The sequence below is a fragment of the Eupeodes corollae genome, chromosome 3 (genome assembly GCF_945859685.1).
Source record: "Eupeodes corollae chromosome 3, idEupCoro1.1, whole genome shotgun sequence".
Classification (NCBI taxonomy): Eukaryota; Metazoa; Arthropoda; class Insecta; order Diptera; family Syrphidae; genus Eupeodes; species Eupeodes corollae.
In genome coordinates this window covers 110,261,965-110,279,410 of record NC_079149.1, presented here as the reverse complement: position 1 = coordinate 110,279,410, position 17,446 = coordinate 110,261,965, and the positions used below count along the sequence as shown (strand labels likewise).

At 31.7% G+C, this 17,446-nt stretch overlaps 1 protein-coding gene across 5 annotated transcripts in view; it reads right to left on the bottom strand.

Annotated features, from left to right (window-relative positions):
* Positions 1–17,446, bottom strand: part of LOC129952579 (protein split ends) — a 206,651-nt gene that overhangs the window by 183,715 nt on the left and 5,490 nt on the right. For all 5 annotated transcript variants that reach the window (XM_056065234.1, XM_056065232.1, XM_056065233.1 and 2 more), the window contains exons 2-3: positions 16,131–16,743; positions 10,295–10,673 (exon numbers count right to left, since the gene is read on the bottom strand). Coding sequence is in view for 3 of the 5 variants with exons in the window: in XM_056065232.1 (XP_055921207.1) it covers positions 10,295–10,377 (83 nt within the window). In the remaining 2 variants the exon portion in view is untranslated. The remainder of the gene's footprint in view (positions 1–10,294; positions 10,674–16,130; positions 16,744–17,446) is intronic.

Sequence of the window (17,446 nt, the reverse complement as noted above, 5' to 3'; positions counted from 1 at the left end):
TGATCTTGAAACAGTGTTGCCAATTTCGTACCAAAGCGTTTTCTTTCTTTTTCTTTAAATTTAAATCAAATGTCAAACAAATTGTCAAATGCTTTTTGTGTCCTGTTTCTAAGAAAGAAAAATTGACATGTAACCAAAATTAAAACAACATTCTTAAACCAAATTCTCTGTTTTTTTAAACGAATTTTAGTTTTAATTTTGTGTGTATTTTAAAATAGTCAGCTTCAACTAGCACATTAAAATAGCAATACATCACACATTATTTAAATAATAATTAATTAGTCTCGATTGTATATTTTTCAAGTGTAATCTTAAAATAAAAAAAAAAACGAACAAAATACTTAACAAGAAATAAGCAAACAGAACTATTTATTTATGTTTTTCTTTTCTTTATTTTTTTCATAGGTATAGGTGCGTTAAGTACACTATACTATACTTGATAAAAATAAAAAATTGAATAAGTGTTTGTTGTTTAACTAACCATGAGACGTTGATATAATTTTCTAATATTTAAATAGCTTATAATAGTTTTTATAGATAGGTAATCGTATGTATGTATGTTTGCTAGATAGAAATAGTGGTTTATTTTAATCGAAGGTCATTTAAGGTGTTTATACTGTAAAATTTATTTTGTCGGTCAAATAATTAGCTAATTTAATTTGATAATAATAAATTATGATGATGTAAATGTTACGTACATTAAAATGTATAAGATTACTGATTCTTTGCCAACTATGAATATATTTTTAAAAATCAGATGAAAGGTATGTAACATTACTTTTTTCTGATATCCTAAATGATTGTTTAAACGAACAGTTTTTCTTTTGGATGGCATTTTCAAACATGGCATTGACATTTGGAATTCATTTTTCTCAGCTATAGAAAGAAAGAGAAAGCATTTGAAAGGAAATGGATCTGACAACAGAAAAAAAAAGATGGTGGACTCGAAAAGATAATAATATAGGGGAACAGATTTTATCTTTAACCCTCTAATGCCTTATTTTTGTATTTGATTCAAAAATTCAGCATATACTAAAATGCATGTGATAAACACGAATCTGAAATCAGTTTTTCATTACATAAAAGTATTCACCTTTTACAGGTAAAAATAAGGAGACCGCCTGTAGGCGGGCTCAGGTCTTATCATGAAAAAAAAATAACACAGGTGTAACATAATGGGTTATTCAAAATATTTTATTTAAATGCTGAAAAATAAAGAAAATCAAGAATAAACCTAACGTTGATGAAAAGTCATAAAGCAAGACTTTGAGGTAGAATTACAGAGGTTTATTTTACATTTTGTGCAATATGCTTGCGTCTCCGATTTACATCCCGGTTGCTTGCAAGTTTTCTTACCATTGCGGTCCTGAAATATGCACCAGTGGCCAACATTATCATATCGAACTTCTGAAGTCGGAAAGTAAGACTTTTTTGATTTCGAAGGTGGTGGTATTGGTGATGACACTGGCCGGCCTCTAGGTTTCTTGGAATCGGTTGAAATTATGCACAAAGTCTCAGCTACTTCTGATCGAAAATTTGGAAGTTCAATGGTGACTTCCTTGTTTGACCTATGATAAAGGATATAAGCATTTACCATCGCCACATCCAATAGATGAAAAAAAATTCGATTTGTCCATTTCCTTGTTTTCATACGAATGTGATATCGACCTAGAAGACCATCCATTAGATCGACACCTCCCATATGTCGATTATACTCTTTTATAATAAATGGACAGTCAATTTCGATCTTCTGCTTCGTTTTTCTATCCCATCGTGAAGATGTGGAAGGTCCTGGGTTTGACATGTTTGATAAAAAAGGTTTAACACCGCAATAAGTAGATAAAAGTCGAACGCTCTTATTGTCCATCCACAAAACGCTGCTAATATCAATGCCGTTTACATTAGCAACGTATTCTTCCGAGTAACCTCGCTCAACTTTGCGCTTCGCCAGGTCCGCTTCGGTGGATAATTTTATATTTGGAACTCGATTTGATCGAACTGTTCCCAAACTATAAATTCCTCGACTTCTATTGACGTGTAAAAATTGTCAAAATATACAATATGATTTACGTCATCTGGAATATGTTTTGACAAGCGCACGACGACATTTGAAGATGCTCCAAGATCTGGTGCATTTACAGGCACCACATTATCTCCTGCACCTGAGTAAATCTCGCAAGCATACGAAAATCCCATACTATCACATAAAACGAACAGCTTAGTTCCCCATTTATGTGGTTTGGCTGGCATATATTGACGTGTAGGGTTACCTCCCATTTTTGTTGCACACATTTGTTCATCAACACAAAGCCGATGTAACATAGGAATAGACCCAAAACGTTCATTGAAATGATTTATCAATGGTCTTATTCGGTGTAATTTGTCGTATCCAGGCTGGCCCTTATGCACCATGGTAGAATTGTCGTTGAAATGGAGAAACTGACGTATTTGTTCGAACCTCATTCGAGTCATTGCATTTCGGATTGGTTCGAATGAATGTCTTCCCCAATAAGAACGAACATTTGGATATCGGTACACAGACATAAACATCATGATGCCGATGAACTGACGAATCTCTTGTTTGTTAGTAACAAACCGAGCTTCGATTTTCTGTTGACAAGCATATAAATTCATTTGGTCAACGAGGTGTTGATAGAAATCATCAGTCAAGAAGTATTGAAAAAAATCAAATGGTGTTTTCAGAGCTTTGACGTCATTTGGCAACTCTTTTTCACCCCGAAAAATGATTTCATTTACATGCACTTGCAAGTTTTTCTTCTTCCACATAATAGACCGGAACTCCTGAGCATCATTTCGCATGCAATTAAAGGGCCCAATAAATTGACCAGTTGTAGAAATATCTGGATCTGGACCATCTTCTTCCTGTTCCAATTCGAAGCAATTTGAATTGCGTTTTCGTTTCCTGGAACGTGGAGTAACACCATCAGATACAACACTACTGGAATTTGATTGCAATGTAGCAAGTGCAGCAGCAGACGTGGAAGGCAACGATGCAAAAGAGCTAAAATTCAGACTTGCAACTTCAGGATCCATCAATAATTCAGTTGAATTTAGATTGTTTTGTAAGCAATCGTCAATCAAAAACTCGTCTTCCGAACACATAAAATCTGGATCATCAAAATTATCATCTTCATCAAAATCTTCACCATCCATATCTTCACTACTCGAAAAATATTCAACAAGGTCAGCTTTATCATCCTTCGTCTTAAAAAGATTCCTCAAAGATTTTCTCGACATATCTACATGAGAAACTTGGAATCAGTATGTACTGGGGAGAAGAAAAAAATTACACTTAACTACCTGAGGCCGCCTCTAGGCGGGCTCCAAAAAAACACTCATGAACGACACAAAGAACGAAACAGCACATCACTTTTTTTCACAAATCAACAAAAAATAATTTATTTACTTACTCGTAATTTTTCCAATAGAAATTTACCAATATTAGATTTTTTTTTTTAATTTGAAAAACGAGGTTTTTAAAAAAATATTTATTTTACAAAAAATACCACTTTTTTAATTTCAATTGAATGTAAATCGCGAACAACAAGCGCAAAGAACTTGCAATAAAAAGCAATGCACAAAACAATATGTAATCTAGAGGTAAAGCCTAACAGATTATTGAAAAAACAAGAAACCGCTACCTTTGGCACTTGTTTAATTAAGACCGCCTTGAGGCGGGGTGAGGCATTAGAGGGTATGCACAACTTAAAATCGAGCTGATAGCTGATATTAAGTTTAACCGCAAAAAAAAGTTGTTTTTAAGTTTAATTTAACAGTTTAAAAACTACTGATAACTTAAACTCTGAAACTGATCATTAAAAATAATGATTTTTTACATTTAACAACCACAAGTTTCATTCAAACAGTTTGATCTCAATCTATCGGAAGTTGTACCTTTCAAATTATACCTACACGTCGCTCGATCGTAGTTCAAAAGCAATTATATCTATTAATATTTTTTTTTTGCCCAAAGAAAAAATATATGTACATGTAAAGTTTTCGTGATTCAGAATAAAAAAAAATAAATACTACAATAAAAATTAACTGCGCCTTGCTAATTTCTTTGAGTCATCATCGTTAAAATATACTTCACTTATATATGTATACTTCCGCAATCATTTGCACAACAGATACCGATATCATACGGTTTTTGTTGCTATTGTTGTTGTTTTTATTATTGCCGCTATCCACCCCCTCTCTTATCGAATAGGGTATTTCATAATATCGTAAGTTATTTGAACTTCGACCACCACATATCATATTATTACTGTTTATCATGCAAACTATAACAGTAAATATCCATTGTCCATTTTATTCTTGTTGCTTTGTTGCTTAGGTTTAAGATTAAAACAAAAATCCATGCAACTTTTTTGTTTATTTTATTTTTCGTTTTAGTTTTAAAAATTGTGTGGGTAAGTGTTAGGCAAGATAAAAAAATACATATTTCCTTTCTTCTGTGATTCGATTCTTTTATTTATATCGGTTTTAAAATATCAGTTCTTGTTAAAATAAACATAAATTAGCAAAGTGAGCATATATGTTTTATTTAAAAATAAGTTATTGTTTAAATAAAAAAGAATAAGAATAAGAAGAAAAATTGGAAAACAATACTAACAAAACAAAATATGCAATATGTAGGTAAGGTATAGCTATTAATTATTATTCTGACAACTAATTTATTGTTATTGTTTGTAAATGTCAATTTTTAATTAATGACCCATAATAGAATCAAGTTATAACTTTTTGTTAAGATTTTTTCTTATTTATTTACATTTACAGAAATGTGGAGAAACAAATCAAACAAACCTTAATTGTGATTGTTTGATGAAAAAAGTGGCTTTTAGATAAAAATTTGAAATTTTCATAAATTGTAAAGTTAGCCATATTTTGAAAGATTGGTTACAATGCGTGTTTTTGACAGTTTGCATGAAAATAAACAGGGCTAACATTTAAACGCTGTTTACATTATTTTGTACAGTTTATATTTTTAAGATCTCAGAAATGTTTGTACCTTTTCTCAGAAATATAAACAACATTTTTCATACAAATTTCTGACTTTAACTGTCAAATATCAGAAAACAGAATTTCGTTTTCTCAAGAATTCTCTGTCACAAAAATCTTAGAAATAACAACTTGGCCAAGTTCTCTTCTTGTCATTTTATCATTTTATTTCGGTTATATTCAAAATGTCTGCTTCTAAACTTTTTTTAACAATCCAATTGGAGATATAACTATGACAAATCAAAAAGTGTAAACCATTTCAAATATTTTCAAAAATATAAGGGAATTGAAGATTTTTCGAATGTGTCAAATATGAAACTCTAGACAACATTAGTAACAAATTTGACGTTTTTCTGAGTTTCGAAAGTCCTGTTCGTAGTTTTGCTTCTTAAAGAACATTTTGTTTTTGCTTCCCTAAATAATCTTGTGTTCAATATTTCTGAAAAAAGGAAGCTGAAATTCTTATTTCATTAAAACTAACACAAACCACTTTTTTTAGCTGAATGTTTGTGATTAAGAATGTTTCAAGGTAATAAGCCTCTTTTATTTGTTTATAAGATAATTAGCTACTTTTACTTTTTTTCAAATAATGTGAATTAGCTGTCATTTTTTAGGAAGAAAGAAAATAAATATCAAAACGTCAAATGTTTCCGAAAAAGTCAAAATGTTCATGGTTTTATGAGTTCTTATAGCTAAAAATGGCCTTTCATTCATTTTGACATAAAGAAATTTTGCTGAAAAGTTCTGTTTGTAGTACCTTAGTAGATATGTATACGATTTTTATTAAGAGCAGGGCCTGAAAAGTCAAACAAAACATTTTCTTCCTATCTAACATTTGAACGTTCACTGCTTCAAATTTGTGTTCGTTTTTCCTCTTAAGCATGTTCTTGAAAATATCTGGTTGTTCTTAATTCATTATGAAAAGTAGAAATTTGAAAAGTACTGTTCGTCCTAAGGTTATTTAGTTACACAGGTTTTTCGTTTTTGTGTACACGTGTACACAGTTTCGAAAGTCCTGTCCGTAGTTTTGCTGCTCAAAGAACATTTTGTTTTTGTTTTGCTAAATAAATTTGTGTTCCCTATTTCTGAATTTGAAAACTAACATTCAAATCTTATTTAGCTGACTGATTCTGATACAAAATGTTTTTTCAAGATAATTAACATCTTTAATATGAAATTTTCTCATAATGTGAATTACCTGTCATTTTCTTAGGGATAAAGAAAATAAGCTGAAAAACGTCAAATTTTTCTGAAAAAGTCAAAATATTCATGGTTTTATGAGTTCTTATAACTAAAAATGGCCCTTCATTCATTTTGACATGAAAGAATTTGCTGAAAAGTTCTGTTTGTAGTACCTTATGTAGATATACGATTTTCATTAAGAGCAGGGCATGAACAGTCAAAACAAAACTTCTTCCTGTTTAAAAACTGGACGTTCAAAGCTTCAAATTTGGGTTCGTTTTTCCTCTTAAGCATGTTCTTAAAAATGTCTAATGGTTCTGAATCCATTTTGAAATGTAGAAATTTTCTGAAAAGTACTGTTTGTCGTACCTAATGTTATTTAGCAACGCACGTTTTTCGAACAACAAACTGTCTTTCTCTTTAATCTTTGAACACTAAGAGCTACTTTCTTTTTATGTTTTGAATGTGTTCTTCAAATGTTTAGAGCGCACTCTACTGAGCAGATCGACTTGAATGCTAAACACAAGCATCAAAATCTTCATCCTCATTTCCTTCAAAAATAAATTGAAGCTCTGTTTGATTGCAATTAGTTTCCCATTTTAATTTAAGTTTTGAATCTTACTTTTCTCGTTTCTGTAGAAGAAAATTGACAGGTAAATTGACACACATGTCAAATAGTAACAGCTAAGTGTTCAGTTGAGTTTGAAAAATAATTCTGAACGCTCTGAACATAGAGGATATTCAGAGCATGTTTGATGTACTCAGATTTTGTTTAGAACTCTTTTATGAGCTAAGAAAGAAAAACATATTTACAAACCTAATATGTGAATTTAATTTTTCTGAACTGGACTTTGGTAAAAACAATTGGATCTGTGTAATAAATTGACATTTTGTAGAAAATCGGATATTTTGGGTGTGTTTTTGAGTTTGGCCTTAAATGGCACGCTTATTTCATATAAATATATTTTACCTGGAAGAACAAATAAGTTACAGTCTTTTTTTCTATTATTTTGTCTTATTTAAAAAATTTTATTCACCAAAGGTGAATTTCGTAATTGGTAGATATGTAGTGTGGTAAGACTTTAAGTGGTTTCCCAACTAAAGTTAAACCAGCATGAATATATAAAGAAGAATTAAAGTTTTAATAAGGTGGAAGTTAAAAATGTCATAAGTTAAGTTGAAGGTAGGTACACATCTCACACACATAATACGACGACTATTAGACTCCGCATCTTTTTTTATTTCACATAATATTCTGATTTTTAGCTTCTCATTCACTCCACTCCCTTTCGCAGCAACCCCTTTAGTTATGAATTCTTTACTTTTTTTTCTGAAGAAACAAAAAAAAACAAACAGGGCTAAGCAGCAGCAAAAGCAACAACAACAAAAACAACAAAAGAACGTATGCGCTTTCATTCGACGTCGTTGTCGTTGTCGCTGTCGTCGTTGTGCCGTACCAGCCAACTCATCGGACGGGGTCGTTCGGTCGGTCGATTTTTTCGGGGTTCGTTTGTCTTTTTCTGGCTGCTGTAGTGCTGTTGCCTGACTGCCTGCTGATGTTTGGTTTTAGTTGCGCTACTTTGCTGGCCATGTTCTTTATATTTTTGCTTATTTTGAGACGTTGCCAGATTTTTTGTTTTTGCTTCCTTTTTATTTTGTATAAAGCCAAAAAATAAAAAAAAAATACTAAAGATGAATTTGAGAACAGGAATTTTATGTTTCATTTTTGTTTTTGTTGTTTGAATTGAAAATCATCACCTTTGGTTGATCTTATAGAAAAGAAAAAGAGAGAAGAGTCCTATGGCGGCGCGGCGACTGAACCTGAACGAACAGAACAGAACATAAAAATGTGGCAACGTAATAAAGTGATGGGAAATACTAGTGACTCCATATATTCACTATGAGCAATGTTGCCAAATTTTGTAGTGAAATTACATAATGTTGTTTTTTTTTTTTTGTTTGTCTTTCTTAATAAAAACAAATACCTACCTATCTATCTACCTAGGACTTATACATAACTACTGAAAGGTTGAAAAAGACAAGAAAACAATCCTATTGTGAGTAAGTACATAGGTAGATGTAGTTTTATTTATTTTTTGTTGGATTATAGTGCTATCGATGATTTATGACATTGTTTACACCGGCGTGTATTATTTGTCACTTTTTGGTATACCTACCTATCTATCTTTAAAGGAACCCAACAAGATATGTCTATTGTAACTTTAGGTAGGTATAAGGGTATTATAGTGGTAAAATAAGTGACAGATGTGAAAAGGCATTGGTTCAATTCCCTCAGGTGTAATTCATTCATTATAATAATCATAGACGAAAAAAAATATAAAAGGGCAAATGCTAACAACTTATGCCTATAAGTATCTACATATCTACCTACATAAAACATGTTCAAGTTATGCTCGCACATGCCTATAAGATATATAAGAAACATTTGCCATAAAACATTTAACGTAGGTAGTTAAATTGGTACATAAAACTATACAAAATTATTTTTTTATGATTATTTTTTGACAGCTGACAGCTGATTTGATCTGATTATATGAGACCTACCTATAAGTTTTTTTGAGACATCGAAGCATTTTATCTAACTCGCTTTAAGGACTCAAAAACATCAAGATTTTGGTTTGACACCTCAAGCGTTTTAAACAACGATGTCACATTCTTTCTCCGAACAAGAAACTTTACCCTTTACTTTAGATTTACAAAAATAGGTAATTGAGAAGTGAAATAGGCAGTAGGTATACTTCCTATTGAAACGTCAAAAAAGTTTGCCTTTTAAGGTATGTTTACAGTATTCTTTTATACATAGGTACTTTGTAAAATAGTTCTTCAAGAAAATTATTGAATTTATAGAATTTATTTTTCGAATAAATAAAACATAAATACACCTGTCAATTAGCCAAGCTGTGGTTTTTGACATTGACAAATTCAATACCTGATAAACCAGAAATATCATTGATGGACTACACTTTATTAGAGAAATACTTAACATTTGAAATACCTATGGGGTTTTCCATGGGTGAAAAAATCAATTTATTCTTGATCTAGACTTTTAAAAACACAAATTTTACCTGTTTTTTGCTTTCTATGGTCAAAATAAATTGATTTATTTTTGATTTAAGATCAAAATGCAGATTTGGACATATTAAACCCTCTTTACACCAGTTCTAATACAATTTTTCAAATATTTTGGCTGGGAATGTGACAAAATAAAACAGTTCCAATCGTGTTCCATGGACAAAAAAAATTAATTTTTAAAGGAAAGCTGAATTTTCCTACGGGAAACCCAAAAAGCCTTTTTTTTAACTTGTTTCATTTTTGAAAATTAAAATTTAATAAAGCGAAGAAATGTCATAAAAAATGATAAATTCTTCAAAGTTTTCTGCTTTTCGAAACTTCTAAAATAATCTAACACCAAAATTTTTCTGTCAGTTGTAAAGCTTACGGTCACTAAAAATAATTTTCAACCATTAATGAAACTTTAATTTGCTAACCCTTGAATAAAAGAATATACCTAGCAAATCAATTTTCAAGATTGAAATGTTAGCAAATGATTTTGTTTGTGCTCCTGACAGATCCTAATTTCAAAGTTAGAAGCACAATACGCCATTATTTTTAATTTCTTACTAATGCTTCTAATAGCAGTTAATTTGAAGAGGAATTGTAATTTTATGAATTTTGATAAAGTTAAAATTATTGGCCCTCTAAATAATAATGCCATTTTTTATACATTTTTAATGACAGTAAAAGATTTGACATGTAGATAACTATCAGTTGTTTTTATTGATAAATACTTCCGAAAAAAGTAAAAACACTTGCAGTCTGTTTCTTTCAGGTTACTCAATAAAAATTACAAATAAGTACAAAGCTTTAAAGTTCATACATTCATAATTAAGAAAAGTAAACAAACAGATTTAATATTTGAAATTAAATGAACTTTTAGATGGGCGACAAAAATTATTCACAAAGTTGGTTCTTTGGTTCATACCAATGAACACATTCAGATAAATTTTTCTTGATTAATTAAAAAAAATAAATCTAATTTTTGTCTTTTTTGACATTTTCAAAAGCTTACCGTTTAAAATGATCTCGTATCCTATCCTCACGTGCTGTATCGGGTAAATGTCCAACCCAAAGGTTTCGAGTCTCTCGTACCATTTTGCTTTATGTTCTTCATGGAGGCGATTCTAATGGGCGACCTCCTCCCAAAAGAAAACTCGTGCGTAAAGTGTCGATATTATATTTATATTTTTTTTTTTAATTTAATTCATTTATTTTTTTAAAAATTGTTGTATTAAATGTGATTGCTTATTTTTATAGTCAATCATTTATATCCATAAATTGAAGAGGGGTTTAAACGACTTTTTTTAGGTTAGGTAGGTTGGTATATCCTTAAAAGGATTTTTTAAGGAAATTTTCACAAAATGTGTAATTTTTTCATGGATTTAAAAAAGCTAAAAAAAAACGAAAAACGGAATTGATTTAGATGCCCAGGTAGGTATTTGATTATTTTTACCAATTTCACTCTAAACATAGTATGTATTTTTCTTTCCAACAAATTAGATTTAAAAAAAAGAGAATTCGTTAGAAAATTACCAACGGGGGCATTATATTTATTATATTATATTTATTATAAAAAAAAGATAATCCTTCTTTTATATTTAATTCTATTAAATTAAACTAGGTATGTAGCTATGGGGGTATATATATTTAGGTATATATCCTACCCATATAAAGATTTATTTAATTTGCTCTCATGTTCCCTGAACACACTCAACTTAACAAACTATACCCTATCGTACCTACGAACAAAAAAAAAACAAATATATTTTTTGACGTTTCTCTCTCGCTCTCACTTACACTTGTCGTCTTAATCCAATAGAACTATTCAATGCAGTGAAAGAGAAAGATTGAGAGGGATTACCTTCCTAAAAAAAGGGGGGAAGAAACGCAAGTCTGGTAATTGTAATCTACGTTTGAAAATTTCCTACATTCTTTCTTATTTTATTTATTCATACCTTTTCTGTTACTAAAATATAGTATTATATACCTATACCCATATACCTACGAAAAAAGGGTACCTAGTACACCTACCTATGTGCATGTATATATCTATAAATATATAAAAGAACCTTAAAGAAAAATAAATTCTTAACTTTGTTGGCATGGCCAGGAAGGCAGAAGCAGAATGTATAACTAGCAACTAGCTAGGTACCTACATACCTAAAACCTACCAAAACGAAAGGACATTAGACAAAAACAGGGTTATTCCTGGGGGGTTTATGTGGGGGACGACGAACGAAGGGTTGGCAAAGATGTTTATGTAAGTATTATCCAGCATTAATGTTAGTTTCCTTTAGGTTTTCTTTTTCTCTCTGTTCATTTTATACTATTTGTTTCTCTAGGTATAGATACGTTTATACACATTCATCTTTTATATTATTGCTAATACAGTGTGGTTAAAGATTCTGTTCTTAGCTTGGCGTTCGCGTTGTTGTCTTTTTCATCAATCTATCTTCTATCTATCCATTCTCTGTACTTGGGTAGACTTTGTAGTGAACTGAAGTGAACTGCTGCCATTAAAAATGAGAAAAACAACATCCATCCATCTATACACACTATATACAACCCATACACCGTCAATAGCTATGTAGGTAGGTATAATAATAAAATAAAAATGTTGACGAACGCGATTCACGATACGGAAAAACGGCAACAGCGCATAGCGAAATGACGGACCGAGTTTTGTTTGTATTAGGTAGGTAGGTAGATATGTATATATTTTTTCTTATAAATTTCGATGATCTACGAACGGCGACGACGAACGACGACAAGGAATAAGTATAAAGAGAAGAGAAACGCGACGTTGCACAATTTAATAACAATTTTTCCCTTCCCTTCTTTTCTTTTTGTTGTATATCATTTATACCACTTACTCGACGATACACTTTTTTTTTTATTCTTCTTCTTCTCAATTTGATATTTCTAGCTCTTTTCAGCTAGCACACAATTTAAACTGAATAGGAATTTATTTATCTTCTCTTTCACTCGTATTTAGTAAAAATATAACATGGCATTTTATTTCCAAGGCACAAAATAAAACATAAAAGCAAAGCTAAATTTTTATCATACAAAACACACACACACATCTACCGATATATACATAGGTGTACGTGTATATATATATACATACGACACACAATTAAGAGTAAACACAGCATTTTTTTTATCTTTCTTTCTTTATTATTTTATCTGCCTTTTCTTTGCTTTGCTTTTTCAAATTTAGGTACGTACGTAAGGTATATAGATAGAAGTGAATATTATTATATGCATAGCTCGTTCTCTTTCGCACCAACGTTGTTTTACGATTTTATTTTATATTGCGTTTTTGCTATGGGTGATATACCTACATATATGTATGGAGATATATCTATTTACATACATTTCTATATATAAAGCATTTCCTTATATGCAAGCGCGCGCAAGGGAAAAACTACAAAGTAGATATACCTACACCACTCCACACAAATGGGCACACACAACAAACTTTTGTTACGGACAGCTCCCCTTTTACAGAGCATTCGTTGCAAATATACTCCACCAGTTTAGTTCAGCTCAGCTCAACTCATGCTGTATCCCTTTCTGATGATAGAGTTTAGAGGTTCCATTTATTGTTTCCATCTCACTCCAACATTAATCGCTTTATTTATTATATATGTATATATAGCAGTGTTTTTTAACTTGTCTAGATGAAGATGGATGGGAAGAGCTCTATGTATGGTGTGTGGTGAAATCCAAAAATGGGAGCCCTCTTCATACACACCGCTAACGCTATACGATGCTGCTATACTATCCTATACTAGGTACTATTTCTTTATATAGAATATAATAAAATTCCATTTATTGACGACACCATACTTCGTTTTGAGTTTTTGTTGAAGTGTGTGTCTGTGTGTGTGTATACTACTATTTCTTATAACACGACCCAACACTGTTCCCCCCTGCCTCTTGCAGGTTAAAATCATACACCCGCTTTCAATTCCATTCGAAAAATGTTGTTGTTCATATTCTTTCATAGAGGGGGTTTTCGTTTTGGTTTTTGGACGAAAAACAGAAGAAGAACGAAGGAACCAGCTTTTAGCTTTAGCTTTAGCACACGCGCGCAATAGCCATATAAAGTGAACGCCCGATTTATTTAGGTAGGTATAACACTACAATCGCACTTTCTTAAAAGGTATATAGACGAACTAAAAAAGAGTTTTTTTTTGTATTTGTATGGGTGATGATTCCGTACGTATAGGTATACCTTCCAACCAGCAAAAGAAACAAAAAAAAAAGACGTTAAGGCGACAACAGCAGCAACACGAAAACGAAACAGTCGGACGGATTTTGTTTGAGGGGGTGTTGTTGGGGTTTAAGGGGTTGGTTGGCGATGGCGATGGATGGCGGTTTGGGTACGATCAAAAAGTTTTTAATTTATTTTCAGGTTCTGGTATCTGGTATTCTCACTGCTCACTCATTTCGTTTGCTGCCATGAAATGGGGTGGCAGTGTGTTGGATTGGATTGACAGATGGGTTGATAATAATCAATGATAACGGAAACGGCCGACCGCGGCGATTAGCCTCCGGAATATATAATTTTTGTTTGTTAACACACAAAACACAAGTTCTCCGAGAAACTAAAAAAAAAACTTTGACCGAAATGATTGTGTTGTTTTTCTAATTTTAAACGTTACATTTTTGACGGATTCACAAACGTTTTGTCAATTTTTTTTACTGAATAGAATTGTAGTAGTTCTTATGTCATATCCCGTAATTAATTACATAAATTTATGACATTTTATTTTGTAATTGAAAAATATAAAATTACCACGTAGGTATGTGCAAGTTGGCAATACAAACAAACGTAGAATATAACAAAATATAGCCATATGGATACACTTTTACGTTCTACCCAGAAAAGAATACAGAAAATATACGAAACGAAACGACGATGGCAGCCATTACAGTTTTGCAGATGGTCGTGTCGTGTTTTTTCAGTTACGTTTTTTTTTTTTTTAATAATTTTTCAAGTCGTTTTTTGTACTTTTCTACATTTTTGCCCATAAAAGTCACATTGAAAAAATAAATCTGTCTCACTAGAGAGTTTTTATCCTAAGGAAGGAATACATGGCCAGGCCATCATCATCATCATCGTAGTCGTCGTCATGATCCACAAGAGGAAAGCTGAAAAAAAAACATTCATATTTTTCCTTTTTAGTAGGTATTCACGTTTTAACATGTTTCTCGAAAGTTATTCTTTCGTCCTCTGCTTGCTGCTGTGGGAGCGAGCTATGATGGAGAATGTTTTTTTCTGAATTTGTAGTTTCCTTGAAGAGGAGCCAGAAAAAGGAAAAAGAAACCACAAGGGGGAGTGTGAAACTTCTCGTGGCCGTGGGGTGGGTGAACGCTGGTGGCTTTTGTTTCATCTGGTGGATCTGCTGGGAACGCTACGTGACCGAAAAAGTTGCACGTCTCTTTTTTGCGTTGCTATTTCTTGTTCGTAGTCGTCTCGAAACTCGAAAATAGTTTACGTTCGTTCGTTGTTCGTTCTTGCCAGATATAGTTTTTTTTACTCCATACGTTCCTCTTTCTAGTTGGAGTTATTTTTCCTATCTATAAAAACTACCTTCTATAATTTTCTCTCTCTATCTCTTTCTTGAGCATTGATTATTCTTCATTTTCTTGTATTTTCGTTTCATGTTCTTAAAACCGGAACGCATCGATTTTTGTTTTATTCTTTTCCCGTATGCCTTTTATTATCTTCAATGTTTTTTTTTGTTCCTCTTGTGTTTTTGTTTAACTTGTTTATTTTCTTTTATTGCTTTTGTATCCCCCTGCTTGAATGTTCCCCTTGCTTATCTACTTTTGATTGGGTTTGGGTTCGGTTGATGGTTCTTTTTAGCTAATGCTATCAGAGACAGTGCTTCACCCTCACTCCTATGACACATCATAATGCTCCATCTCTTTCGGTTTCATGAGTCTCGTGTTTATGACGATGATGATGGCGGCGGTGGCAGCAACGGCAGCAGCAGCAGCCACCCGATGATGAGTGTAGAAGTAGATGTGAGGAATTTTGTAGATTGTATTCGTTGTCGTTGTAGTTTTTTCTTCGTTTATTTTATTTTTTTATTTCTCTTCCTTGTCCTCTCTGCCTTCTGCTTCTTACTCAGCTCCATCAGCAGCCTTGTTGTTGGTTTGGTTGCGGTGCGGTTACTTCGCCGTTGTCGTTGTTGTTATATTTTCCTTTTGTCGTTCGGTTCTCGTTCTCGGTTCGGTCGACGGATTCAGATACTGCTTCTCTTTTGCTCTTATTCATTTACTTAGATTGCTGCATACAAACGCACATACCTATTCTCACTATAAATATATGCACATAATCTTGTCAAGGGTTTTTGTAAGTTTTCTTCTATAGCTGTGTACGTTTTTTTCTTTTACGACATAAAAGAGAGTTCCTTGGGAAATGGTGAATGGTGCATAATTTTTCTTCTTGGCTGTAGACTGTTTTTTTTTGCTGTACTTTATTTTAATTTCTGCAGAATTTAATAACACAAAAACAAAAAACAACACATTACTACTTCTATATGTACTATTGCTCTCTGGTGAAGTTGTATACTACTTACAAACATACATATAGCGCTTCCTATCTACTACACTTACAATAGCTCTCGCAGTTCAAAGAAGGAAACCCTAATTTAATTTATCCCTAATTACGATCTGTTTTATTTCTCTTCTATTTTATTTTTGTTGGTTGGCTTAAAAAACCCTGCCGTCTCTCTCTCAATTAGATGGAAAGAAAAATACAAAATTAATTAATTTAAACACAAAATTTAGAGATAGAAATTTTTTAAGGGAGAAAAAAAAGAACTTACATTTCAGACACTTCTTTACACAATTATTTTTTTTTAAATTTAAATTTTAGATTTTTATTCTTCTTTTCTTCACTTTTCACTCACTTCTTTATAATACATATATATTTTGAGGGAGGAAATATCATTAATTTTATTTTTGCCCGAGAATTATATTGTTAGAAATTATACTTTTCTTTTAATTCACCTATTTACATATATGTATAGGTAATCATCGAAAGGGGAGCGCGCGGACCAAATCGAACGAACACAACAACTTAAAAAAAAAATCGAATTGAACTCGAATTTTACGTTGGATCTTGAAGGATACGAATTCCGCGAACTTTTTTTGCTTTCTTTCGTTGAGTCTAGAAAGTTTTCAACAATATTATACTTAAATTTCGCGCGATAGAGCTCAGAACGCAGAGGTACTTGATAAGGCTCTATTAGAACGCGTTATTTTAATACACGAGCTCACTTTTTGAGCTTATGAGCCCCGCGAACGCATAGCGCGACACTTATATTTCGACACGATCTTTACTTTGAAGATCAGTTTTTTTTTTTTTAACTTCTTGTCATTAACATGTGAATCGAATTAGTAATACATCTTTAACCGAAGAAATTAGTGCGTTTTCATCTGAAATGAAAAGAATAAAAAATATGTTTTGTTTAAAAAAAAAATCAAGAGGGATTTGTGAAAATGGTTAGGTATGCACACTACGCGTTCACTACTCAAACCTTCCTTTTAAAGAATTTAATGTACAAACTTTTGCTGAACGCATCCATTTAAAGCGCCATATTTTGATGTGAAAGCATCCCATACAAAATTTGACAACCAGCAGAAAAATTTAGTTAATAATTTTCAGTGAGTGATACAAATTTATTTTCGTTTCTAAAGACATTTTCGTAGGTATACATTTCAAATACCGTTAAAAATTGAATCCAAAATTGTAGGTACGAAGCACTTTTTACAACAAAAAAAAAAACTAGGTACTTTTTTACTAATTTTTGTTTTTACATTTACGACACATTTTTCTTTTTAAGAGTCAGAACTAATATTTAAAATAATTTGTTTATGAAAAGATTCTTAGAACATATTTAGAAATATTTAGCCAATGTCAAACTTGAAACAAATCTAATAAATAAGTCTACAGCTATGTGTCAAATTATAAACGAATACGTTCAGCACAATATTAAAAATAGATATTGGTACCTATAAGTAATTCTGGAAATTATTTAATGAAATATATTTTTCTGGTTCAACGGACGAATATTTGGAACGATACAACGACAACTTTGTAGAAACATTAAAGTAATAGTTTAAAGGTGTCCACACCAAA